The sequence below is a fragment of the Diadema antillarum genome, unplaced genomic scaffold (genome assembly GCF_040938485.1).
Source record: "Diadema antillarum isolate AM-2024a unplaced genomic scaffold, OU_Dant_1.0 seq00000530_RagTag, whole genome shotgun sequence".
NCBI lineage: Eukaryota > Metazoa > Echinodermata > Echinoidea > Diadematoida > Diadematidae > Diadema > Diadema antillarum.
The window spans coordinates 496,565-524,269 of NW_027271481.1; the positions used below are offsets into that span (position 1 = coordinate 496,565).

The window sequence follows — 27,705 nt, forward strand, 5'->3', positions numbered from 1 at the left end:
CAGAAAGTTCGCCGTAATCATAGTCATAGCGCATGACATGGAAAGGTGGCATGCACCATTCATGTTAATGACAGTGCTGTTTATACGTGTATGGCTGTGTGATTTTAACGTGATGCTGATTAATTGTACCCAAATCATGAATCATGCATAAAACCTTAATGTCTATATATCTTCACAAGCAGAACGTGGCAAAACGCGTCAAAGTAATTTACTGTAGAATGCCTGACACGTTGAGATATTCCTAAATATAACAATATATCCTGCAAAAACGCGTTGTTTGACCATCCTTAATACAATGCCAGAGACCTATATAAAGCATAGTGTCATACTGTTTTTTTTTTTTTTTTTTTTTTTTTCAGCCTTTGACATCAGTTATTTATGATGTACTCCATAGATAGTTTTAAACCTACAATGATTAATTTGATAAACCCGTGCATTATGGTGCCTATTATAGGTTCCTATTTTAGACGAAGGGGAAATAAAGAGACTGTTGTTTTTGTATTCACACGCAGTCATTCTTATGAACAATTGAATGTAGTCATGCACTCCCAACACCATCATTGCTTTGCGTTTTGACCGCATTGACCAAATAAAAACAAAAGAGCCTAAAAAAAAAAACCCTCAAATCTAAAGATGAAATAAAAAAGCACAAAAAGCATAAAACAAACTTTGAGCGATTAGTCGCCGATGCGTGTACTAAAGGTCATCACGTATTTACAGTCGTCAATAGATTTATAAAAGTATCAGTTCAGATATCAAGTAAAGCATCATAGATCGTTATCGACCTTACAACACCGATTTTGATAATCGCCTCATCATAACGACAGAAGACCAAGATCCGACACGACGTTCTCTTATTGTTAGTCCACTACCACATAATGCTCTGCAATTAATGATTTACTTCCCGCCAATCGAATAGCAAATCGGAGGCAGACGTTTCCTGATGAACACGGCTGAGCAAGAGTATCCTCGCTACAAATCAATCTAAAACTGGGTCGAAGGCAGTCGCTCACGGCTTGATCGGCTGCAAGACACGGAGTCCCGAGTCCACATTGATGGCGGGCGACATTATATTTTGCAGCCGACGCTATGCAAGTACCTATTATGGTATCGTAGTGTATTGTATGTCGGAAGCATCACACAACCAGTTTCGATCTCTTGAGTCTTGAAAACCAACCATCAGCTATGTTTACTCTCGATAGTCGATCGTATTATTGTGTTCTTCGATTTTGTTTTGGATTTTTCCCCCTAAGCAGACTAAAAAAAAAAAACCCAAAGAAGACTTTTGAAGTAGGTTCGGAAACTAGCTTGCTACTAGTGGTTGCCAATGATCGCTGGAAATGTTTCATGACTTTTTTCTTTCCTATTTACATACTGCATTGCATTGCAAAGACCTGTACAAACCCGGCAATTTACCGGTGATTGTCTACATTTCGTGGCCGGTACTATAGTGACCTACAAACATTTTTTAGTTAATCGCGAGAAATGTTTGATCGAAATCTTCTCACGCTTATTCCTCCCTGTGATATCCATGAACTCATACTGAGTTTGGATGAGTTCGAAAGGTTTGTCTTCTGTCGTCACAGTTTCATAATCATGAGGCTTGTCATTCAGTGGATGCGACGTGCACGACGACTGTCGTTTAGGCCGGTCATTGCGAAGGTCGAACGCAAAATTCACTCTGCGGCACTCCTTTTGCTTCCTGTGAAACGTCATCGACATCACGCAGAACAGGTTGCAGAACAAACCACAATAGTTAGTCATAATCCTTTCTACAGACACGATCCTTTGTGACGACTATAAAATAAAGTGGATTAATGTCAGTACTGTATATTATTCGGTAAACACCGGACACCATGCACTGCTACAATCTCGTCTCTTGCGTTTGCGGTTCGAGTACTCGCATTTCAGTCGCCATGTTCAGACTGGCCAGACTAGAGACAGTTGGAATACAGCTTGATTTTCTCTTGTGCCGTCGACATCTCCTGGGTGTGAGGGTGGCCTTCCACTGTTGTCTGACATCGGGATACCGGGCACAGTGGAAAATAAAGATGAAGAATCCCTGGAAAGCCACGCAGATCGCAAAAAGAACCTGTCGCCAAGAAAAGAGAATACGTGTAATTAAGCAAAAGCGAAATCAGAAGACAGCCGCTGAGTGCAAGAGTAATCTTATATAACATATGAAATAAACTGAAACATGTTTCACATTAAACCATTTTCATTGGAAATGACTGACAAACTGTCCTTCATCGACTTAAATAAACACCGATTATTCAGCGGTGTAGCCATGATAAACATGAATGCAATTACTTCTGGAATCAAACGCCAGCTACTGCATGCACCCAAATCTTAGTGGATATCAAGAAGAAAAGAAGAGGAGTCTTCGTTGATTTTGATTCAGTGGACACATTGGTAGGGTATCCTTCGACCCTGAAACGACCATAGCCATAAAGAGGGCAAATGAAGAATGAACCATTATCCAGTGTGTGAATTGTTCTTCATATGGGTCACAAATTAAAGCGTCGTTTTATTTCTAAGATCTTAAAGGACAAGTTCACCTTCATAAACATAAGGATTGAGATAATGTAGCAATATTAGTAGAACACATCAGTGAAAGTTTGAGGAAAATCAGACAATCCGTTCAAAAGTTATGAATTTTTGAAGTTTTTGTGCAGTAACCGCTGGATGAGGAGACTACTGCAGTGTATGAATAACTTAGATGTCACATGCGTACAACAATATAAGGAAAATATAAAGAGAATTTCACAAAATTCCATCTTTTGAAAAAAGTACACATTCCCCTGACTCGTTACCGACAAATGTTATGGGAAATATTATTCCCCCTGCCTTTAGAAAGAGGCAAGTCAAATGCTCTTTTATTATGCCAAAAAAGTGAAAATATGTTGAATTTTCTTTTACATTTTCTTTATACTGTTGTACGCATATGACTCACAAGCTGTAGTAGTCTCCTCATCCAGCGATTCCAACACAAAAATTTGAAAAATTCATAACTTTTGCATCGATTGTCCAATTTTCCTCAAACTTTCACTGATGTGTTCTACTAATATTGTTGCATTCTCTCAATCCTTATGTTTATGAAGGTGAACTTGTCCTTTAAAAACGCAAGATAAAGGAAAAGTTTGTTTAAAAAGTTTTTTTGCAACATCTTCATCCTACAGGGCTAATGTTACATATATCAGACAATATGACTTCTGATACAATTTATATTTCTATTCCGAGATGGTAACAAAACGCAATCAAAAAGTTGCTAACACATACTATTATACAATAATTCGAAGATACCTAAATTTGTTGCTCTTTGTAAAACAATGTGAGTCAGCAGACTTTGTTACGTACTCTGTTTATTTGTTATTAAATTATGTAGATTATATGTTATACCTGTTGCGGTTAACCGTTGCCAATGGATTCTTCAATCAACTGGATTCAAAGACGATATCCACAACTGTTTTAGTTGAAATAGCATGCATCGCGACTGGTGTACATTTGGCACTAATGAGCTTCTTGAAACGGACACAATTACCCTTGTTACCGACCTGAAATGTAATGGCAGCTGCCTGTGGTCCCTCAGCTGTGTTTACGAATTGAAAGTTGACGGCAGCCGCGGCGCCAAATATCCACGTGATACCTAGCAGTACCAGTAAAGCCACTGCGCCTTTTAGCTGGTTCAACGGCGTCTTTTTCCCATCTGTACGAGGGAAAGGCCAGATTAGAACAATGAGATATAACAAGGTTAAGTGCTGATCATTGTTTCAGTTAACTAAAAATAGAATAATAATCAAACAGACTGATATAGCAGTGTCATAAGCCGATTGAGTATGATCAGACTTGATAGGAAATATAGACAATTTTTACAAGTGTGTAGGAAGGTGATATTGGTTTAATAGAATGATCAGACTATAATGTGCATTATGCAAAATTCAGCAAAGAGTATGTGAAGTATCGCCTCATAGAACTCCAAATTTTCTATTCAGAGTCTGCGTATCTATCTATCTGTCTAATATATATTTTATTCTTGCGGTCGGCTACACGTCACTTCCGGTCGACTGGAGTGAAAACAAACAGCTTGCAAGCGCTAAGCCTGCATAATGCGCATACTGCATGCTGTGCATGTGCGACGCGTATAATTTATGTGCAACTCTACGCAGCTCAGACATGGGGACTGTTTTTCATTATTCATTTTGTCATTTGTGCCATATCATTCATGAGATACATGCATCATGTCTTGCCAGCAATATTCTAAAAATCTGGATCCTGTCGATCGATCGGTCCCGGTATTTTGCCAAGTTTAAGGCGGCCGGACTGGACCTGTGCCCGTATGAAATCGCGGCAGGACTCTGGATCAACGACCCGACAAAATGGCCAGATGTGCAGTAGAACCTCTTTGAGTAGGCCCTACCCCGATATCTACGCTTACTTAGTACCTCATAGAAACTTCAGGTAGGTCTATAGGCCTAACGTTAGTACTGTAGTAGGCTTAGGGTAGGGCCTAATTTAGAGTAGGCCTAGGGCCTAATCCTGCCGCCCGCACAGCTACAGTACCAGCTTGCCTTAGCGCTATGCTCGCGGGGCGCCCCGGCAGAAAACACGTACAGCGTTCACTCCAGGCTCACGCGAGTGGTTTGTTTTCACTCCAACGCTATCCATGACCCCGTGACACGCAAAATACCCGGATGTCCGACCATGAGAATATATATATATATATATATATATATATATATATATATATATATATAATATATATATATATCCCTAGTTGGCACCTTAGGGAGACATATTGGGGGGAAGTGTCTTCATTAGGGAGACAACTGGTCATTAAGGAGACAATTTTCGTGTCTCCATTGCGTAAATTGCCATTGAACATGTATTTTAAAATTTGCATATAAAACAAATGGAAATGTCTTCCAAATGACCCATCTAGGAGTATATATATATATATATATATATAATATGTATATATATATATATATATATATATAGAGTAATATATATATATATATACATATGTGTGTGTGTGTGTGTGTGTGTGTCTGTATGTGTGTATGTTCGTAGGTCCCTAATACCTTTTGCGTAGATTTTCCTGATGACCCTGAGAACCAGTCCGAAGACGACGCTGTTGAAAAGGACGATGACGACCATGGGTAGAAGAAAGAGGCAGTAGAACGCGATCGGACTGAGACGACAGCTGTATAGGTATACAGTACGTATTGAAAGAAAAATATTATTCAGAGGGGTGAAGGCTCAGGGTTGAGTTTCTTCAGTTTGTCTCCCTCTACAAATGAAAATTTGTTAAGATCGCAACTGCTGATCTGTAAATAACAAACATGTCGGAAAAAAAGGAACCAGTGGGACTCGAACCTGTCATCTACTGCTTTCCGGGCAGCGACACTACCACCAGGTTGTCCCTGATACCCGGTAGTGACACGATGAACATGGAACAAATACCCAAGCTCCGAGATTCCGACATTGTTATGTTAAGTAGTCCAAGGCGGACAAGGCATAGGATAAATGAAAGAAAGATATTATTCAGAGGGGTGAAGGCTCAGGTTTGAGTTTCTTCAGTTTGTCTCCCTCTACATATTGATTGCCACTATACATTTTTGTAGGTGGCCACAATATTACTTTAAGTCCATCTCATGTTTTCACGTTGTCATATTGATCCTAAATACATGTTTGTAAGTAGATATGTTACTTTAAACCCATCGCATGTTTTCACATTTTCATATCCATCACGTATACGTTACATGTTTGTAAGTGGACACAATGTTAATTTAAATGCGTCGCACGTTTTCACATTTTCGTGTGCAAATACGCGTATACACAAATCTGAGAAAGACTACTGAGTAAATTAAACATAATTCAGAAGTTTTCAGAATGATGTTGCCAGATTACCCATAAAAAACCCCATCTTACCTAAAAGTGCAGTTCTCGTGGGATCCGTCAAAGATGCTAACGTTAACAGCAGCAGGTATGACGACGATTATGAGTGGTACACCTGCAGGAATGAGTTCCAAATAATTATGACTTAAGTTGCTACTATCACGACTACGCGTACAACTTCGACTGCTGCTCATTACAATAATAACAATATACCACCAGACCACTAGGACGTTTATTGGTACTGATAACATCATAACACATTGATTCTTCCGTCTAGGTGTTTTCATTGCAATTGATTGACAAATTGCCCTACATCGACGTAAACATCGACGTAACACATTTCTGTAGTGTTTTTGATTATTTTAACAATTAATTTTCATATTTGTTTAATCTATCGTTAATGCTGTCCTAGTTCAAGATTCAAGTCATTTATTATCATGCACTAAGGCATAAGAATCTTCTCAACAGTCTCCATTTCAAAAATCCACATACATGTAAAGAAAAATAGATACTGTATATGTATACATAACTGAAAAACAAGTAACATAACACTAAACAAAGTACATCGAATACGCGTATTCTAATAATAAAAATATTGCACTTGGTCCCTGCACATGCACATGTGTAATTGTTCCAAGAGATTCTGGTTTCAGCAATTTATGTCAGTAGACTCAGTTCATGAAACTCAGTTAATGAAAATAAAAAGCATGCATGGCTCGGGGCACGCTCTCAATTTTACGCGGCACGATCTCAATGTCACACATTAAGCTCTTGGGAACAAAACATCGACAACATGAAAAGCATCTTACCTCCGACTTTAATACACAGCAAAGCTGATAGCAAGTAGCAAAGCGCAAACTGTCTATAAGGAATGTGTGTTCGGCCAGAACGCCAGAGCAATAATGCATATCTCTGACACAATGGTGATATGAACATTATTATGACGGTTATCTGGTTACACGAAGGTAATGGTAAACCATGAGTAGCAGTATTTATGCTGTTCATAAACGTCGGAAATCCATCAACCAATCTCATCAACTATCTTTCAACAAAAACAACAACAACAACAACAACGAAGACGACGACGGCGATGACGACGACAACGACAAGGACGATAACAACAACAGCAACGACAAAAAACATTAAAACACAACAAAACAAAACAAAAACAAAAAACAAAAACAAAAAAACAAAACACGAAAACATATACAATACAGTTGTAAGAGGTCATCCTACGGCAAAGTTAAACTACAATGTAAGTATACGAGATCTCACCCCATGCAATGATGCCAGCCTTTAGGACGAAATGAGAAGCGTGTGAAGTGAAGACTTTGACTAGACACGTGTACATGTGGACGGCCTCCACCCCGTTCCACATCAGCGAGACGAGGATGATGTAGACGCGGAAGATGTTGGCCACCCTGCACCCGATCACCGTGTCGCAGAAGGCCACGGAGGAGATCAGCATGAGAAGGAGCAGGAGAATGGCCACGCAGAGATTGACGTGGATCAGGGTGGGGAGACCACGACGGAGATTACTGAAATATGGAATTTAGAGAGGAGACTATAAAACAGTATTTACATGCTTTAGGCCTATGGTCAATGTCCCCATATGAAAAAAAAAAATAAAAAATTGCCCAATCGTAATGCCCCAATGTATGGCATGTAGCACCAGAAGTGTCCCTTCCTTGACGCGCCAAACGGATCATAATATGAAAAAAAATGAACAAATGTTCAACGAAAAGACAAAAATTCGGTAATTCTTTCATTGAACTGCATGGAAAATCTTTGACGAGCTGCACGTTTAACACTAAATACCTGTGATCTGCATACGGTCTAGTCGAGACGCATAATTATGATAATGATAAAATCACGTCTAATTCCATTCTTGAAACAGTTCTTGATACTAATATAATAAAATACTATAATAATAATAATATATTATACACCAAAAACAACCACAGAAACAGAACCAAAACCCAAATATACACACATATAATAAATGAGTGAAGGCAACAATAATCACTGGAACACGTTTAGCTATAAAGTTTGAGAAGAATCGGACAATCCTTTTAAGAGTTATCTTTTCCCGTTAAATTACTTTGTTCCATCGTTGGAGTGCAAAGAACACTGCTACAATTCGTGACGTCACCCATGGACAACGATAGAATTTCCACAAACTTTCTTTAAAAATAAAGGTTCACATTCTCTCGACTTACCTCTGACTTTAAGGCTAATGATTAGTCCCCCCCCCCCCCCTTATTTCTACAGAGGTATATAAGGTCAAGTACTCTTTCATTATGCTATAGAAGGCTAAAAATGATTATAGGACTTACGGGAAGAAAGCATAGGTGAGGATGGTCATAAGAATACTGATGATGGAAATACTGTAGCCAATGTAACTCGTAATGGTGAGACCAAGGGAGTTTGGAATGCCCTGTGAGAGATAGAGAGGAAGAAAGGGAGATTTTGTTTTAGCCTTTATATCACACTTTCGGATGGTAAAGATTGGTACACAGTGTATCGCTAAGTTTCAGTCTATTCTCTTTTCCTGAGGCTGCTCTGTTGCTCATTATGTGTGCAGACATTTATATGATATATTCATATGTTTATCATTCTATATTGAAGACACCAGTCTTCATTACACTACGATAGTATAAACAGTGTTATAATTATGTATCATTTTTGTCTCTTTTTTTTCCTCAATAAGAGCATTATCATTTCTTTCATTGATACTGTATCTATGTCGATATCGTTTTAACTAAAGTGTCTATTTTGATTGGAAATTTTATCAACTAACGGTAGAATTACATTTCTAAGCTTAAACATTTTAAGAAATAACGAAAAACTTACTATGAACTCCAGAGGGCCGGGCGGGGTCTCAGGCGTTGTCTTGAATTTAAACAAAAAGAATACAGAATACCCATACATAATGTACTTTCATGTATTATACATAATTATTCATACATACATATCTATCTAACTATCTCTCTCTCTCTATCTCTCCCTCTCTCTCTCTCTCTCTCTCGCTCTCTCTCATGTATCTCTCTCTCTCTTAATCCACCTATTCATCTATTCATTTATCAGTAAGCATAATAAAGACAACTGGTATAGTAAATTAACAATAGTTATGATGATAGTCTCAAAAAGTCAGAATTCTTTTTCCAGGGGGGATTTGTCACGAATATATCAAGAGGAATGTCAAATATACACATTTGCTATAAGGACTAAGAGCAATATTAGATGATTAACTTCCCAAGCAACATGAAGACATCGAAACCATAGAGTCTTGCAATGAACGAGTCCAGTAACACTCATCAGTCCTTTTAGTGAAAAGAACATTATTATGATTATAATGATAATTATAATTATTATTATTATTATTGTTATTATTATTACCATCATTATCATCATTATTACGTCAGCTTCCTGTCTCACGAGATTAAGTTATTGCATACACTGAACGATGGTTATCGTACTGCTGTTCATAATATTGTTATTTAACATATTGTGTCAGTATTTGACGATTACGTCCCCACAAAATGGCTCATGAAGTTTGAAATATCGATATTACTCGGATGTCACTCTTGGATGGTTGCTAATTGGCGCCAAAATATGATAACATCAGTTGCCTATCGTTTGATAAAGATGACAACCCGTTGTCGAAACTGTCACAGGTAAATAAAACGATTGGATGCCTGTTTAGAGAACTCTTTATCCATATTCATCCACCTTCCTTATGAACTTAATTAGTAAGTCATGAAACATACTTCGTGCTTCCGGACTGTGTCCAGGCGTGTAACATTTCACAGACACGATGCTGCAAGGGCTTTACGCCAATAACCAACAAGACCAATATTGCGAATTCTGTCATCATTCAGAAAGGCCAAAGCTGTGTTCTTACCGGCGCTGGAGTTGGGATCAAATCCCGGATGAGTCCAATAATTTCTAGCAGAGTGCACATGCACACCGTGTAATTGTCGTTGGTGAAGTTCAGCGTGCAGTAAGATGAATCCCATTCTATTTCAACTGCGGAGAGGTTAGTGAGTTGTAAATATCAAAAACACACAAAGTTAGTATCGTGCATGCATTTAACTTGAAGAGAATGACAGCCACAAAAGTGCACGTGGGGTGGGGGTAGGGATGGAAGGGTTGCTATAGGAGGCAGTAGAAGGAGTAGGAGGAAGAAGAGGAATAGGGTAGAGACAAAGGATTTTTAAAAATAGATGGGGAGGGAAATTGATCACAGGGGATGCATGTTTGCTGACACGATGATAACTAATGAGTTTGTTTATGTTACTTGAGTTATGTCACTTTATACTCTATTACTGTGCTGTAGGTATTATTTGTTTGTTTGTTTTTTAATCTGTTCACAGACTTGCATGGAAAAACGGCTTTGTTGAAACAAATTGCCGTGATTGAATAGAATTTTGAAAAGGATTTTTTTTTTAAAATTTCAACGAGAAATTAAAAACCTCATAAATACTTTCTGAACATACTACAATTGATGAATTCTCCAACAATTTGCCGAACGATTGTCAAGACGCTATTTTCTGCTTGTGATCTCATTCATTTCTCCGTGGCAAAGGCCACTGGCAATTCTGGGGAACATTTCAACTGCCAAATTCAATGGAGTCTTTCTAGACCATCATTTCAATGCACCCACAGCTGGTATTTCATTACGGTGGTTCTTCATATTTGTCCATTCAAAAACTATTACGATTACACGTATACATGATAACGTCTAATTCAGAATTCGTATTCGGTTCTTATCATCAATTAATTTCTCCAAATGATTAAGTTTGTTATATGATCCATTTATGATTCTTAAAAAAACTTTCTCTATATAAAATTATATACATTAACCTGCATACTGCACAAAATGTTAATCTTGTCAAAAACAATGTCACCATAATTGAAACGAAAAATCAGCAAGCTACTCTAAGGACCTGCAACATGCAAAAAAAAAAAAAATAAAATAAAAGCAATGGTTCAGATTTTCAACAGATACAAAAGAAACACGGTCTTCAATGCTTACGAAATAAAACGTAGAAAGACTAAGGGAGAGAGAGAGAGAGAGAGAGAGAGAGAGTGAGAGAGGGAGCAGAGATGGGGCTTAGGGGAGCTGTCATAGGGATAAAGCTCGAGAGGATAGATACATCACATCAGTCCACTTTGAAATGTCGGAGTTTATGCTCACCTTGGTTGAGCAGGTCTGGCATGGGTTCATGAGCGCTAAGTAGACGGGCTGAGCTACAAGCTAGATCGCCTAGACTTGGCATTTCGTCCTGTTGGAGCAAAGACACGTAATTTTTTTGTATCATCTTGATGTATTGTTATTATCTTAATTGTATTCTTCATGTATCATCTAAGCATAAGTGACATTATCTTCGGTCAAGAGATGAATCTTCAAAGTCCGTTTTCACCCAATTTTGTCAGGCTATAACAAGTTGAAAAGTGCACTATATTTTGCTTTGTTACGCCCACTTACGGTGTCGGAGAAAAGTGTTTTATATCAATGCAAAGCTTAGGAAATGGCTATTGTGATTCGATGAAAAAATAAATTGTCTAAATTCCCGACTTTTGCCTGAAACCGTTGTCGCCGGTCACACATTCTTTTTAAATGTATCATCTACGCATAAGTCACTTATCAAACGGAGGCACAACATCGTCTACTCAAAACGATGATCATGATTATTATGAGCATTTTTTTTTCACACGCAAGAAGAAAGAGACAATAGTCTTGGGCGGTCATCACAATGATGTAAAGAAAAATGCAGAGCAATGAGCGCTTATGTCTAAATGACATAATGACATGCTTACAAATATAATGAGCGATATGCTCACAAGCATGTATGACTTGCATATAATGTACTTAATGATAATGATAATAACAATAATAATGATAATGATAATAATTGTAATAATAATGATGATAATTGTAATAATAATAATAATAGTAATAATAACAATCATAATAATAGTTTACATATCTACAGCGCAACAATCCATCAAAAAGATGCTCATGGCGCTTTTAGGCTTTAAGGTTAAGAAAACGAAGAAAAACAAGAAAAAAATAAAGTATGTGACATGATTTCTTTTTCTATGGCATATTAAACAGATATGTTTTAGGGATGTTTTAAATGATTTCACTGAGGATGTATATATATATATATATATATATATATATATATATATATATATAATATTATGTAAATGCATTCCCTTTTTTGTAACAAAATATTCATGTACAATGAATTTATGTGCGTACTTGTGTGTGGTAGACACTGTAGAGACCCAGAGACACGTAAATTCTGAAAGTGTATGATTCTGATTGAAATTTGTGTGTCTTACCTGTTCGTCTTCAGAATGATAGAACGTGATGGCCAACGGTTCGGTGGTTTCTTCCAGCGGTACCCCGTCCGTGTACACGTGGATGTAGATGAGACCCGCATCGTCCACAGGCGTGATTTGAGCCAACTCACTCACGAAGAACTTTCCTGATTTCAAAAAGCAGTGAGCAGAAATGTACACCGTTGTTTCAATATGCTTTTTACATTACATGCACTGTTACTGGATGTTTTACCATGTAAACGTTTCTTTCATTCGCCACCTAATAAAATACATATTAAGTCAACTTAATCATATAACTTTGTACAATGGCATTATTCACGAATAATTGATAATATTAATAAAAAATGGATATTAGAGATAACTTTATTGTCATCAAAGAGCGCTAATAAGTTTCCCAGGTCAACTTGTTCTTCAGCAGCACTACGCCATAAGAAATAAATTCAAGAAGAAGGAGAGGCTGTGACCACTGCAATTTGAGAATTAAGGTTTTACTGAGATGGTACATTCCAATTCTAACGTAATGGATTACGCAGTGGAATTATCACCTCATTCAAAAGGAAGCACTTAAGCATTCGTGTGACGAAACGTTTCTTCAGCTCCCGATTTCATTTGAAACCGTCATTTCTTTACAATTCTCTCCAACTAATAATCTTGTTTGTGCACCCCATAAAAAACATGAAAGGGAGATGAAAGTTTTTTTTATTACATTTTCTGCACATGAAAGTATAGGCGCCTAATCATAATTGCTGACATAGAAATCATGTTGATGATATAATGCAAGGCTAGAAAGGCATATTTTGCACTGGGATGATTCAAGTTCTTGTTCGATGCTGAATGCTCAAATCAGCAATATAAACATGTACATTAATATACTCATATATAATATGAGTTTGTATGTATAGTTGTATACACATCACTAATGGGCACATAATTATACATGTATACATAATTTCAAGAGCAAAAATGCATGCATACATATCAAACATATAGACCTAACGTGCTTGTAACAAAATGTGCTATAATAATTGTCCCATCAAGTGACATTCATTGCTTGATTTCGTTATTGATCACACAGTCGTAAATTATAACTTTTGATTCTTGCACGGAGAATCGCGTGTAACTAAACTAATACATGAAGTATGTAATAAATCAATGTAATAAATTCACTTTATTTACCAAAAGAAATTGTAAATGCTCTTTAATGCACACTATTCTCACGTATGTCCTCACGTCCACGACATAGGCCTTCAGCCTCGGTGAAATGAAACTGTACTTTGAGTAATTATTATGCATTTATTTTTGTCTTGTATAAAACTATTACAGTGCATTATTCGACATCATGTACATCCGATTCATAACATGATAGTAAAGATCGATTGATAGATTATCACATATATACGCCTCCATTATTAACTTGTCCTACCATGGACCTACCGGTGTAATAGACTATAGCGGCCGCACGCAGCTTGTAACTCGGCACAGCGAACATATCGGGCCACGCGTAGCTCGACGTATCTTCGTCGTCGTCTTCTTCAGTGCTGGATGCGTTGCGCCTCCTAGCGGCTGCAAATGGACATTGCATCAAATGGATTAACCCTTTCTCTGCCATGGACTTTGAACAGATTGTACAATGCTATGAGAGGGTTTTTTGTGTTGTTGTTGTTATTTTGTTCTTTTTTTTTGCCAATCAGCACTCACAGCAAACAAAGGGTTAAAGGAAACTTGACATTAGAAACTTGGGGAGGGTATGACGGTAACTGAGGCAAGAAAAAAAAAAGTGGAGGTGTGCGGGTAAGTGCGTGTGTATGCGTATGCATGTGAGTGGAAATGAAAGAAAGAGAGAGAGAGAGGGACTATTGAAAGACATAAAAAATATCTTCATTTAGGAAAACTGAATTATCACCAGAGAAGAATCCAGCGCTCTAAGGTAATATTACTGGCTGATTTCAATTAACTGACGTCATCTATTTTTAAACACCTAGTTTTCGTATCTTGTGGTCTTCTGGCTTCCATGCAAGGCAACATTCAGAAATCAAACTTGTCTTTTCAAACTTTACTACTAGAGTGTTCTAATAACATCTCTGCACTCAATCAATTCACATAAAATATTTGAATTTCATTCCCCTTTAGATATATAAACCTAGGTTATAGTACCAGAACAAATCCGCCAACACCTAGCGTCAAGCAATTGCAGGCATCTCTGATCTCAATCTATATCTTAGACGTACCAGCTATCTTGGCCCACGGAAACTCTATAGACACAATCGGTTTTGAATCGTTGGCGCCAGAACCCATGTCGGGTGACACTATCCACCGTTGAGGGAGGTTTTCGAGATACTCCGGCGTGGTGTGGTCAACCTCGAGGAACAGGTTTCGGCCGTGATGAGTCAGCTTCTCTCCAAACCAACCCATAGTCACGTGCTCCGTGTATATCTGCAAATTGTCTGCGATACTGAAGAACAGAGCGGGAAATGTGCCAGATTTTTAAAACAAACAAACAAACAAACAAACCACAAACACGTTGAGAGGCCAATCATACAACTTTTTAAACAGAAAATGATTTTCAGGAAGAAACCTGAATAGGTTTTGTATTACTTGCATGCATGATATTATTTTGCTGGGGTAAGATAAAGCAATAATTTTAATTTGGAACATTTCAGAAATCACTTCCCTCCGATAACGAATTTGCTATCAATGTTTCCCTAAAGCAGATGAAACTTAATGTAGATTCCTCTCTTTTTTGAATTCAAGGTCAGTGTTTCATGAAGGATCTACAAAATGACCATTCGCTTGCTTTTACTCTCAATGTGTGACCAAGGAGCTTTTTAATAGCTCCGTGGTGTGAGCAATCTTGATTATGGTGTGAATTTACACTTTAAGCTTGTTAAGACGCTCTACTCCATAAAGATCTAGTAGCCAAAATCGTCTGCCGTTACAAAAGTCGAAACTGATACAAAATATCGAGTCGAAGCCATGCCGCTTTTCAGATCGGGGTGTTTGGAGCGTTATACAGTCCGCCACACACTACACGATCAGACCTGTCGCACGATAGAGAGGCGAGCTGGGTCATACGACTAGTCGCACGATTCGACACCGCAAACTGAAGGCCTGCGATCACACTACACAGCTATAGGCTTTTGACCATTCTGGCTTCAGTATATGACGTCACACTTCTGGTTTTAAGGTCGTATGACAAGTAAATCGTGGTAAGGTCGTGTAGTGTGCGGCGGCCTTTCGAATAATCACCGACCAAAATGGTTTTGCACTGTCGTATTCACCTTGTGTTCAAATAGAGTCAATGGGTAGAGAACATTGGAGAAGGGTTGAAATATGTTATATCTGCGTCTCTGATAATCAGTATTACGTTACCATTTTAGCAAGAAACTGCTAAAGATGTGTAAAAAAAAAACCACAAGAAGAAAAGCTTAACTGTTTAATGGTCCCGTATCGCTCGAAAGGTCTCTCTGCGGTTTGAAGACTAGGACAAACTTGTGGACTTTAGTGATCAGTAAAACAAAGCAAATACGTGGTCTCCTGTCTTAATGCGCTCCACAAACCAGCCAAGGAAAATGATTTTCCAGGAAAAGACGATTTTTGTTTTTATTATTAGTCTATAGGTTCTACAAACTTCGGCAAAATCAAATTTGTGGAAAAACACATATGTTATCTCTCCGAGCATACATCTGTATCAAGTTGTTAATATTAATTCAAATATGCTACTTTGTCGAAGTGTACCCAATGTTAGAAAAAAAAAAAAACAAAACCCGCTTTGCTTTGCAGCCCTTCTGCTTCCTCTCAATACTCCAAAGAATGTCAGCAAAACAACAACAACAACAACAACAACAACAACAACAACAACAACAACAACAACAACCACAACAACCACAACGTAACATGATTTAACTCACAAATCAACGCTTGATAATTATCCGGATGGAAACGGCAGCATAACCTATTTACTAGGAGCTTGGTAGAGTGGACTTCCGTTATAACGACTGAACGAAGTCCTCGGAACCGGCAGTTTTTTTTTTTTCTCGTTACATCGAAACTTTGTTACAACGGAACAAATAAACACTAAAAATACTTAAAGTGGATAACGTTGGTATACGGCCCGAATTTTTACTTCGTTATAACCGAAAATCTCGCTATAACCGTGTTCGTTATAACGGGGGTGCACTTTATAGGCCCTATTATCACGTGCTTTCTGCTTTGAATGATTACGTACAGCAGCTTTCAATGATTATAGTCCATATTGTTTTCTGATATTTAAACTTTTATCTATGAGGTTCTTCTTGACCCCTCGGTAGAACAGCAGTGTCATACGCACAGCTGAGCAGGCAGGGCAACCCAAACCGTATTCCAGTTAATACTGTTTGGATATCGTTTGTGTATTTTGATGTTGATTTTAGGTGGAAAATAACTAAACAAACAAACAAACAAACAAACAAACAAACCAGATGTCAAGACCTACATTGTCCTAGATTTGAAACAAAGTGCATGCTGAACTGATGAACAGACTGATCCCAAGGGCTTGCTTCGTAAAGATAGATCGTAATATTGATCTTACAATTGATTGGATTAAAAAAAGTTATGCGCTATCCGTTATTGAATCTGTGCTTTAAACCAAGCGTAAGTATTTTTACGATACAGACCTCCAATTAGGATTGATATTGCGATTGATTCTCTGAGCTGCATTAAAAAAACATCGAGCGTAAGATTAATCGTAACTATTTACGTAAAAGGCTCCGAGTCTCGGCCTTTATAACTACCTGAGACACGAGTGATGCGCTCTTCGGAGGACCCACGCGTTGAGATCCAGCATGCGATCGGCAAGTCGCACAACTTCGTGACCGAGCTCGGTAACAATGTCGTATAAACCTTCCACACCGGCGCTGATTGACGTATCGATCATGGACGCTACGAGTAAGACGTCGATCTCGTTCAGCCAGAACGTCGGTATGCCGTCCAGGAGTTCATTGGCCTCCCGAAGATGGGAGATGACTGCTGTCGCGTTGCCTGAGGAACCCCCTCCAAGCTGCGTAAAATTGAGGAGAACGCTATTTTATCATCCACCATTTTGCGGAAAGACATTGCGGAACATACTTCGTTTGTTTCTAATATCTGCCCAGCTTTCATCTGCTATGATTAGTCCCTGTTTCATTTACGGTTTGTCATGAAAATGAAGTGGAATGAAGATTGTATAGTATAGTGAAACGTCCAATCAGGGATACAAGCGATTGTGATTATTGCAAAGAGATATAATGTAGCTCAAACATTCCCAAAGGAAAGGGTGTCTGGAAAGAATAGCGTTTTCATTTCCTAAATCACGACTTTCACATCAAATGAAGATTTCGAGAGCCTTCTTAAGTCTGTCACTTTAGCAGACAAATACCGACAGTAGTAAACGTTGCATAATGGATCACATACAGTACCAGATCAATGATCTCCTCAGCAATAGATTTTCGTATCTCGTCCAACATCCACGTGGTTTCCGAGCTCCAGCGACAGATGTCCGTCTCTGGCTCGCCCCAGAATGCACCCTCATAGAAGAGCTTTCGCAGCCCTGTCCGTTCCGTCGGCGGTTTGCAGGGGCGGTAGGCCAGCATCTTTGGTGTAGGGGTGCTTGGGAGGTAATCTTCCAGCCACACCCCGTTGGGACATGGGAGAAAGGCGTACTCCCCGGCAGGGGTGTAGTCCCACTCGAAGGTTCCCTTCAGGTCGGTCACATTTTGAGGCTTACATAAATCTACAAAACAATTAATTACAACCCAAAAGCAAAGAAAGAAAGTCTGTTATTGTTAACAGTTAAAGATATTCATGTACCTTTTTTCTCATTTGTTCAGTTTGGATTGAAATCGAAATTGAAATTGAAAAGAAATTAATATGAAAGGTGTGCTCTGTATTAAAATCGTCACCCTTCATCAAAATATCTTCACGTATAGTAATGTGGGTATGAGTGTATGGATACATTATAACCTTCATCTGATAGTTTTGTACCTAGATGTGCACACTTTCCACTTTTACACAAAAGTGAATCTCCTGTTGATCATACACCCTTTGAAAATTTGTGAATATTGAATTTGACATTGTAAAGTTGATTTCAGGGATACTGAAAACCAGACAAAAGGAGAAGAGAGAAGAAGTCAAGTAATTGCCATCATTAATTACAATATGAATGTTTTGCAGGTATATAATTGTGTCATTGAATGATTTTGTGTTGTCCTGCCATTTCATACTTCATTCCGACAACTTCTTGCAACCATTCGACAATCAAGCATCTGCTATATGTATAGCCAAGTGACTTTGAAAAATCTGATAATTTGCTTTCAGGCCTCACCTACAATGTTGTTACTATAGTAAAACTATTTCACAATGAGCACAATCATAATTACATTTTTCTCACCACGGAAAGATACATGTATTTAAGTCTAGTAAAATCATTGTCAAGGACATATCTCGTACCCTAATACGATGAATATCAAACACTTCTAAATCACGTGTGAGCAACCACGTGCGCACCACAACTTTGTGACAGTACACAGAAGGCTAACAATTCTTACATTAATCTTTAACAATTTTTTATAGGTAATTTGTCGGGACACAAAATGAGTCCATCCCATTTCAATTTGATATAAAATTTCACAGAAAGATTGATTGCCAGAAGTCTTGGCATCAATTAAATTAATAGTTGCATGTGTACTTGGAATAAGCCTTACCATTTTAGTTACGTAAGCGTTCCAAATTTCGCAACGGCTAACGACCTTTTCAGACAAAGAGACACAATGCCTATTCCTGTTCCGTTCATATTCTGAGTTGCCTTCAATAATCCTTTTTATTTGTTCACCTGTCTAAAAATACAACGTTATCACGTGGGTAATTCAAGGAATGACCAAGAATAAATTTGGCAGTCACGAAGATGGACAGTTCTGCAGTCGGAGCCTATTTTCGGGGCCAATAATCTGTATGGCAAATATGCATGCACTTGTCATTGCCTGTCATTGTCAAATCTGTAGGATTGAGGGTACCAAACCTCTCATCTCCTATTGGATCCAAAAAGAACTGATGGCGATTTTTTTTTAGTGTGTGTGTGTGTGTGTGTGTGTGTGTGTGTGTGTGTTGATATAGGGATGTTTTGTGCAAGAACTAGAAGCGATGACTCCCTCCCACCCCTCTCATCCCCTCTTTTCTTTTTTTTTTCTTTTTGTCAGGAACTGGATTCGCGTTGGAAAAAAAAAAAGCATTTGACATTTTTCATTTTTCTCGTCTGCCCGATTTTATCGTCTGTCAGAATTGTCTTACTTTTTTCTCTCTCAAATGAAAAATAAAGGACCACGATGACTGAAAGAACCCCCCCCCCAAAAAAAAACAAATAATAATAAAAAATAAATAAAATGAATGGTCTCAGTTCCAAACACAGACATGAACTATAGGCCCTATCGTGGAAATCGTGACTCTAAGGATAGCGATTACTCCTTTATAGACATAGATTTAAATTTTTGAATAACCTCCCAGTGAAAAAAAAAATCGCTGACGATTAGGTTTTGAGTAAACTGGAATATTTGAAAGCCATAAAGCAAGTTGTCTTAGTCTAAATTCTCAATAAAATCAAAGCTTCCAGTAAAGAAAATCAGAAAATGCAATGAACACCCTTTGACATGCGTGCGTTAAATGATATCTCTCCCCTGTCTCCTGTCTCTACCTATAAAACAGTCTGTATATCTATTTGTCTATCGATCTATCTTTCTGTCTATCTTTCTTTATATCTATCTATCTATCTATCTATCTATCTATCTATCTATCTATCTATCTATCTAATTATATATCTATCTATATATCTATAGATTTATCTAATCCTTATACGTTTTAATATATATGAATAAGATTTGATATGCCTTGATCCCTAAGAAGCAGGCAGATTACAAGCTGGTGTATTTATACCTAATATAAGCGTTGACGCAATGATCCTTTGTGTACATTCAGACGAATAGAAACATACAACGTGAACTTGAACACATAGTAGGTTTATATTAGTATTCATATGTTCAAAATGCTTTCAGTACTTTTTTTCTGAGAAATCAGCCCCACCCCAAAAAAAAACAAAAAACAAAAACCGACTGGCTCGTTTTGAGTTGAAGAAGGCAACCTTTTTCAAGAATCTTCACATCCCCCAACCCCATTTTCAAAGCCGAAATTGGTTTTACATAGGTGGAAACCCGAATGATGTGAAGACTATTTTTTTTAATGATCCTTCAGCGTCGGCCAAATGTACTGCGCTAATGATAAAAAATGTCGAGTTCATTATTTTCTCTCCTCTTTACCATCTTTAGTATTTTGACGAATATAGGCCCTACTTGCTCTCAAACCTGACGCGTTTCCTAGATTCATTTGAACTCTTTCACTCTTTCACCCATGCCTTCAGTGCCAATTGGCACAGAAACCCTAAAATTACCCAAAGTTCCTGGCACAGAAAGAGTGAATAATTGATAATTGGTTAGTTTCAAAGCTGCACGCGATAATTAGTTATGATTTTGTTATAAACGTCATTATTATTTCGTGGTGTCGATTTTGTTTTTATTGCATATTTCCAGCCGCAGATGATTCTCAAACGGGGAACTTGTAACTTTTGAAATGTCAATTTATGATTTTCAACCAAAAATGTGTGTCTTCTGGGAGCTATCTGCAATCAGTATTCCACAAAAGACGACAAGCTGACGCAAAGTTTAAATGCTAACACAGATTGATAAAATCTTATGAATTTGAAATATTTGAGATCAAAGTTGCTGAGAGGCAAAACAATAATTAAAATATATGTGATAATTCTGATAATAACAATAACAATAATAACAATAATAACAATGATAATAATGATAATGATAATTACCTTCAAGCATTTTTTTTTTAACCATATGCACCGCGTTCAGTATCATTGCTAAGCTTTTTGATTTTCTCTAGTATTTTGAAGATGACCTTACCTTCATAAATCTAAAAAAAATGTCGATTATCTGCTTTCAAATTCAGATTCTTCAGTGGTTATCACGGCATGGAATCATAATAGAAAATACTCTCAAGGCAATAACTGCTTTGATTTCAAGATGGCAAAAAAAAAAATGGGTAACAAGGAGATGGTTAAAGGGATCCTATAGTTTTGGTTGAGACCTAATTTCAGGTTTCTAACATTTTTTGGTGAGATAATGAGAAACCTCTTATGAAATATGAAAGAGCATGTAATTCCATGAGGAATTCAACATTTATTTGATGAAAATTGGTTTTGAAATGGCTGAGATATCCAAAACAGAGTGATTCTAATAAGTGTGGGACCCACACTTTATTATGATCGCTTTGTTTTACTTTGTTTTTGGGATGTTTCAGTCATTCCAAACCCAATTTTCGTCAAATAAACTTTGAATTCCTCTTAAAATGGTATGCTCTGAACTATTTGATAAGTGTTTTCTTGGTATCTCGCAAAAAGTTAAAAGTCCACTTCTCATCTCCACCAATACTGTACTATCCCTTTAATAAAGAGATCGACAATTACCTCCATTAAGGCTGTGTGTGTGTGTGTGTGTGTGCGTGTGTGTGTGTGTCTGAGTGTGTGTGTGTGTGTGTGTGTGTGCGTGTGCGTGTGCGTGTTTGTGTGTCTTGCAAATTATTAGCGGAACAAATTTAGCTCTTTAAGAACGGGTAATTTGATGCGCAAATAGATAAGGCTTGTGGCGGAGCGGTGGAAAATAAAGTACACCCTTAATACGTAGGCTGACCACTAGCAATAACTTATATTACATCCCGTCGAAAACAAGAGGGACCAAAGTTTTCTCCGAGGTACATAGATTAAACCTATATTTAGTACGATCTTATCACAAATCTCACTATATCGACTGGTTATGTTTTGACTGGTTTTAAATTCATGAAACGTCGTTAGTCTTCGCCATATATGGATATTTACAACAATAAAAAGACCAACCAACCAACCAAACAAACAAACAAATTGAAAACAATAACTAATAATCAAAGAAGCACCTCTATTTGATTTAAGGGTTTCATTAATGGTGACAAAGACACAGCCCTTTAAATGGTATTTTAGGACGATGTACACATTACATAAACTGATAGGATGTTGCTATGCAATGTAGGGCATTGGGCAATTCCGTTTACCAAAAAAAGAAAATGTATTCAATGAAGCATTCAATGCTGATACAAGTATTGTTAGTCACCTGGAGCGAACCACGGGAAGGGGGGGGGGGGGGGGGTGGCATCATTAGACCGTTTTCTCGGGATTAATGGTATTTTGTACGCCTATATCGTGACATTCATCTTTCTTTTACATAGGAAGTTTTAATATTCATCTTCACAACGTGCACTAAAAAGGCGGTGTGACTCAGGCCATTGGTAATCTGTCCGTAAAGACAGACTCAGATTGGTTTATAGTTTAACAATTTTGTCAATATTCTAATTTTATATTGATCACGTCGTTCATTCATAATCAACTGTAATCATGGTAATGGACATTAATTTGTTAAATTCTTCGACGTATGCATTGTCCACTTAAAATGTTGTCTGTCGTTAGCTACAACTGCAATTTAAATGTAAGAATTCCCTTTTTTGTAACTTCTGAGAATCTACGACCCACACGGAATGCTTTTAATAGAATCGGCAAATGTTTTCTATATTCATTTTCTTATTTTTACACAAGTAGTCGAAAATTTGCACATAAAATTCTTAATTAGTATGTTTATTATCTATTTTAAGATTGTGGAATATAGGACAATAAAACAAACAAATAAGAGTATGTTAAAATTGGAAGAATGTTATTTTTTTTTTTCTGCCAACACAATTTCCTCATGCAACGTCTTATCTAAAAACTGAATAGATTGAAGCCTATAATGTTTTGTAACATCTAATACTGCAACTCCATCTCGGAGAACACGTATTCTTGCCACACACGAATTTCGATATCTTTGCAAAATAAGGTACATGTAATAAGTATTGATATAATCTTATTACATTATAGTCCACGCCATCAATTTCAACATTAGGTTGCCTTGTCACACTGGCTCTATTCTTACATAATACATTGGAAGGGTATTGTGAAACAGCTTAAAAATTGCAGTTATCTTTTTATCTGAATCCAATAACAGTTTAAAGAGTGCAATATATAGACACTTCTGGATTAATACTTATACATCTTTTAGTTTCTGTGAAAACTCCAGCTTTATTGTCATCTACTTTTCTCTTTCATTTGTATCTATTTATAAAGCACTGGTTAGCGTTGAAATAATTATGGATAAAGTGCCTTTTTACCGGATGGTACTGCATAGGTCTGGTACCAGTGGAATTTTGATAAAGGCACCTCAAGACCGAGAGTCTGATGATTTCAAGCAATAACAGCCAAAACAAGCCTCTAATACGAAAAAATTGGCTTTAGCAAGTGAATAGTACATGCCTTCAATGATCACAAAACACTTGCACATATTCGTATACCTGCTGCTTAATTTCAAAACTCGGACAATTATTTTAACTCTTAGCACGCTGGGTAATAGTCACTTCTTCTTCAATTGAGTTTTACATATACAGCTTGAACACTATTCCGAACTGTAATACTCCGACTTTTACTATATAGAATGCAGAAGACTAAAGGAATATTTACGCTTATCAAAATCTGGCCTAAAGACAGGGCGAGGTTTGTTTTTCAGATGAACACTACGTCATGAGCGAGCAGACATTATTGTGGCAGAGGTAAAACATCTTAATGTTTATTTTGGAGAGTCTGTATTAAACTATAATTTATTCTATACATCTGTTTTACAACTGTAACGATTCAACGGAAAACATTGCTATTTGAGATAATATCTCAATATCTATAATATCAATAATATCTATTTGAGATAATATCTCAAATAGCAATGTTATATATAAATTTCATACAAAGTGACCGTGCATCACAAAAAGTCACACCCCATGATTTTACATGAGGACTCAAAAAAGATAAAACCGGTCAACCAAGTCAATATTGGGTTTTTCATATTTTCTGAAAGAGCTACCCTTCTTCTACATTATTCTTAAGTTTGGGATCATAAATGAATGGGAAAGTGCACTTTCAGCAGTTTTTCTACAACCCCCTTTATGCAGAGTGGTGAGATCAGGTTTGGAGGCTCCTTTCCATTTCTTGACAAGCCTTTGCACGCTCTTCACTCTCAAGTCTAATAACTTTTGAAAGGATAACGCTACTGCTTTGAATGTTGACAGTAAACATGGCCAGAATGTGTTAATAGAGTGTATTCAATTTCAGCCTAATCTGATAATCTCTTCATTGTTGTTGCTCCCGTGGTTTACATCCTGTTTTTTTTTTTTTGTTGTTGTTCCATTCATCGCACAGCCGCTTGGTTTGGTAAAGATTAAGCACTTGAATAGACCCCGTACTTAGAGCCTCTTTTCTTTCAGTGTGTGTGCTTTCTTTCCAATATCTAGATAGGTTAAGAGAGTCCATTTCAATTGAGGTATACATCATTTTAAAGCTTAGAGTCTACTCTTTCAAAACCCATGTCTGGCGACTTTTTGTTGGTTTTGTGGTGCACGGTCACGTTTCCTTCTCATGATTCAGTGTTAATGATATGGTTTCTCGCCCTGCATACTCAAAGGCAATGAAATAGCAATCTTTAACAATTATTCGCCAGTGCAATCCTGTTACAGGATTTTGATAGAATATCAATCATAAGAAATGTCCGAAATTGATTTTTTTAGAGTTATTTATCATCATGAATGATATAAATAATACCTATTCATAATTTGAAGTCTTATATACGAAGTGAATAGCAAACTACTTACAATAGTATTCTATTCTGCGTCCTGACTTCTGTACAAGCTATTAGCCTTTTACAGGTATTGTTGAGCAAGTAGTAAAGATGGCAAAGAAGGCAAAGACGCCACTATCATATCGTCTTGCAATTATCAACTTCAATGTTTTCTCGTTTGCGAAAATGGATCAGACACAACCAGAAATCCTGTCTCATAGTTACTAGTTTTACTCGTCTTTTGAAGAAATAGAAATGATTATAAGTTGATGCAGGAAACTTTGCAGGAAACATTTTTTTTTTTGATTTTGTCTGGAAAGTTTTAAAGAATTCTAATATTAGCAAGATACCGGTGAAAATTGAGCAGTAACTGACAAGAAATTTCCTGTAAAACGGGTTGGTGAAATATCTAATCACTTCATTTCATGTATTTAATTTCTAAAACAGATGCGATTGCAATAAGATATTTGAATACACGAATTACATAAAAGCAGTACAACATATAGTGATCAAGAAAAAGTAATGTTGACTGATAATTTAATGCAACAGACATGACAGATCCGACTTTTATGACAAATACCGAATGAAAATGGTTGGAAATGGAGGGGACTGCTTAAAGGCATGGCTTGTAGTTTGCAGTCTTATCATCCTGAACAACTATTTTCTGAACTAACGTAACTATTCAAATTGAGAAAAACAGAAAACCACTTAAGAAAAAGCACACACACACACACACACACACATACATAAACGCACATACACAAATACGAGGCAGCTCTCTCGTAAAAGAAAAAGAATAATCCTATTATCTAATCGCGTACTGTTGTGTTGTCATTACGTCATGACGTTGCTTCTCAAGAATTGTTACCATTTGATTCGGTCAACTATTTATGCTACTGGACTCATGTTGAGTTTTGTTTCGTAAACATCACCTTTTTGTTCTTTTTTTCAATCTAAGACATCATCATAACAGCATACGTACCGTGTAACTGTATTCTGTTATACACATTAAGGAAGAAAATCAGATAGCGGGATCCTTTTTATGTAGAACAGAAAAATAAGTTTATGCCCGTGATATCATAATCGCGTGACTGAACAGAATTTTCCAGTTTCTCACGAATTCCCGTGTTGTCAGATTGTATCGTAAATGACACTGAAATGGAAGCGTTCCGTTCTCTTTCCCTTAAATTAATTCCATTACTTCTGAATGCGTTCACTTCATTCTAAATGAGCCAGCGGGCAATTACAGGATTTTAATTCATCTTTATTTATTTATTTTAAGTATAGGCGATAATCATTTCGCAAAAAGAGACTTTTAGAAAGTGATACAACCATGTCTAGCTGTGCATTCCTTTATTAGGACTTATCATTCTAAAGCACCAGAGACCATTATTACTTACGAAGCACAACTTACATCATTCTATATCTGTGTTCCTTTGTGATTTTGTGCTGCATCACAGGTACATATGTATATGCATAATCATCTAAAACAGTTTGTGAGACTCGGGTACGCCTACACCAGAGGTAAAGGACGTGCTATCTTTAAGGCCTTGTTGTTACGCCGATATGCTGGCTTATAACGTCTACATACCAATATAAATTCCATCGTGCAAAACTTGAAAAAATCTTTCCCTATTTCCAAAGAGGTGCATCCTGACACACAGTGAAGAGGGAGGAAGGGGAGGCGGTGGTAAGAATAGCCGGGTTCACACGTACAAATTAGCGGGATGACGATCGCGATGCAAATCTCGAGATTTGTATCCCGCTAATTGGTGTACGTGTGAACCCGGCTAATAAAAAACCTCACAACAAACAACATTTCAAGAAATTGACACCACCTGTGTAATCTTTCAATTCTTGACGGTATGCATGTCAATAAAATAATGTCAATTAATGTAAATATTATTGCCGTTAGGATGGTATACTGTAGTGTATGTCTTGATCAACATGTTATGTGCAAGGATGGGTGGGTAGGCTACTCACCCAGTCTGCATTCCTGCGGAAGTCCCTCGTTTTGTTCCTGGAGATCCCGTATGTCATCGGGGTCCCCGAGGGGTGGCAGATCCTCCTCGAATCGGCTCAGATTCACGTTGTTCAGCCACTGCGACACGTTGAGGCCGACAATGAAGCGAAGCCTGTCCATCCCGATCAGCGTTTCGATCGTCTCGTCGGCGACGGTCGCTCGATCATGGCGTCGCTGCCCCATCGGTTGGCGGTCATTGGCCCCCTTGCAACACTGGGTATCGGAGTTGCAAGCCACGGCGAATTGTAGAAAGAAGATCAGCGCGACGAGAACAGCCTTCGCTCTGTGCCGCCAACAACTCTGGGAAAACACTTTCGCTTTTCTCCTCCCATCTTGGAGTCCAATCGCACATAAGTTTGATTTGTCCGCGGGAACAACAATTTGAGACCTCATGATATTTTTTATTTTCGTATTACGAATGAGAGCTAATCGTTAGCTGATCAACTTACAACGGTATTTTTTTCTTTTCTCTTTTTTTTTTTACCCTGTGCGCCCGTTGATGCGACCTAAGTAAAAGCAACTCTCAGCGTTACAAAATGGACGCGACAGGATTATGTTAGACGATGGACAGACAATACGCTTGTACAATGTAAGTTATAATCCTTGCTAGAATTTTGGTGGCAGATACTCGAAATGAGTGAA

The 27,705-nt window shown here is 37.5% G+C and overlaps 1 protein-coding gene across 1 annotated transcript; it reads right to left on the minus strand.

Annotated features, from left to right (window-relative positions):
* Window positions 1-1,864: 1,864 nt before the first annotated feature.
* LOC139734506 (uncharacterized) lies at window positions 1,865-27,456 on the minus strand. The gene is made up of 15 exons (XM_071645287.1): window positions 27,024-27,456; window positions 17,680-17,998; window positions 17,022-17,309; window positions 14,481-14,704; window positions 13,687-13,815; window positions 12,253-12,398; window positions 11,099-11,186; window positions 9,803-9,927; window positions 8,752-8,790; window positions 8,235-8,335; window positions 7,174-7,436; window positions 5,932-6,013; window positions 5,082-5,203; window positions 3,555-3,706; window positions 1,865-2,092 (listed from the first exon to the last, which is right to left on the minus strand). The coding sequence occupies exons 1-15, from the start codon at window positions 27,454-27,456 to the stop codon at window positions 1,865-1,867; spliced, it is 2,739 nt and encodes a 912-aa protein (XP_071501388.1).
* Window positions 27,457-27,705: the final 249 nt, after the last annotated feature.

What these genes read in the sequence shown, in the direction of transcription:
- LOC139734506 (XM_071645287.1), bottom strand. Translation starts at nt 27,456, where the DNA reads ATGAGGTCTCAAATTGTTGTTCCCGCGGACAAATCAAACTTATGTGCG. An exon ending in CGCTATAGTCTATTACACCG is followed by an intron (nt 12,399 to 13,686) that starts GTAGGTCCATGG and finishes TTTTGAAATCAG; the next exon opens with GAAAGTTCTTCGTGAGTGAG. An exon ending in CAGGAAAATCTACGCAAAAG is followed by an intron (nt 3,707 to 5,081) that starts GTATTAGGGACC and finishes TCCCTCGTACAG; the next exon opens with ATGGGAAAAAGACGCCGTTG.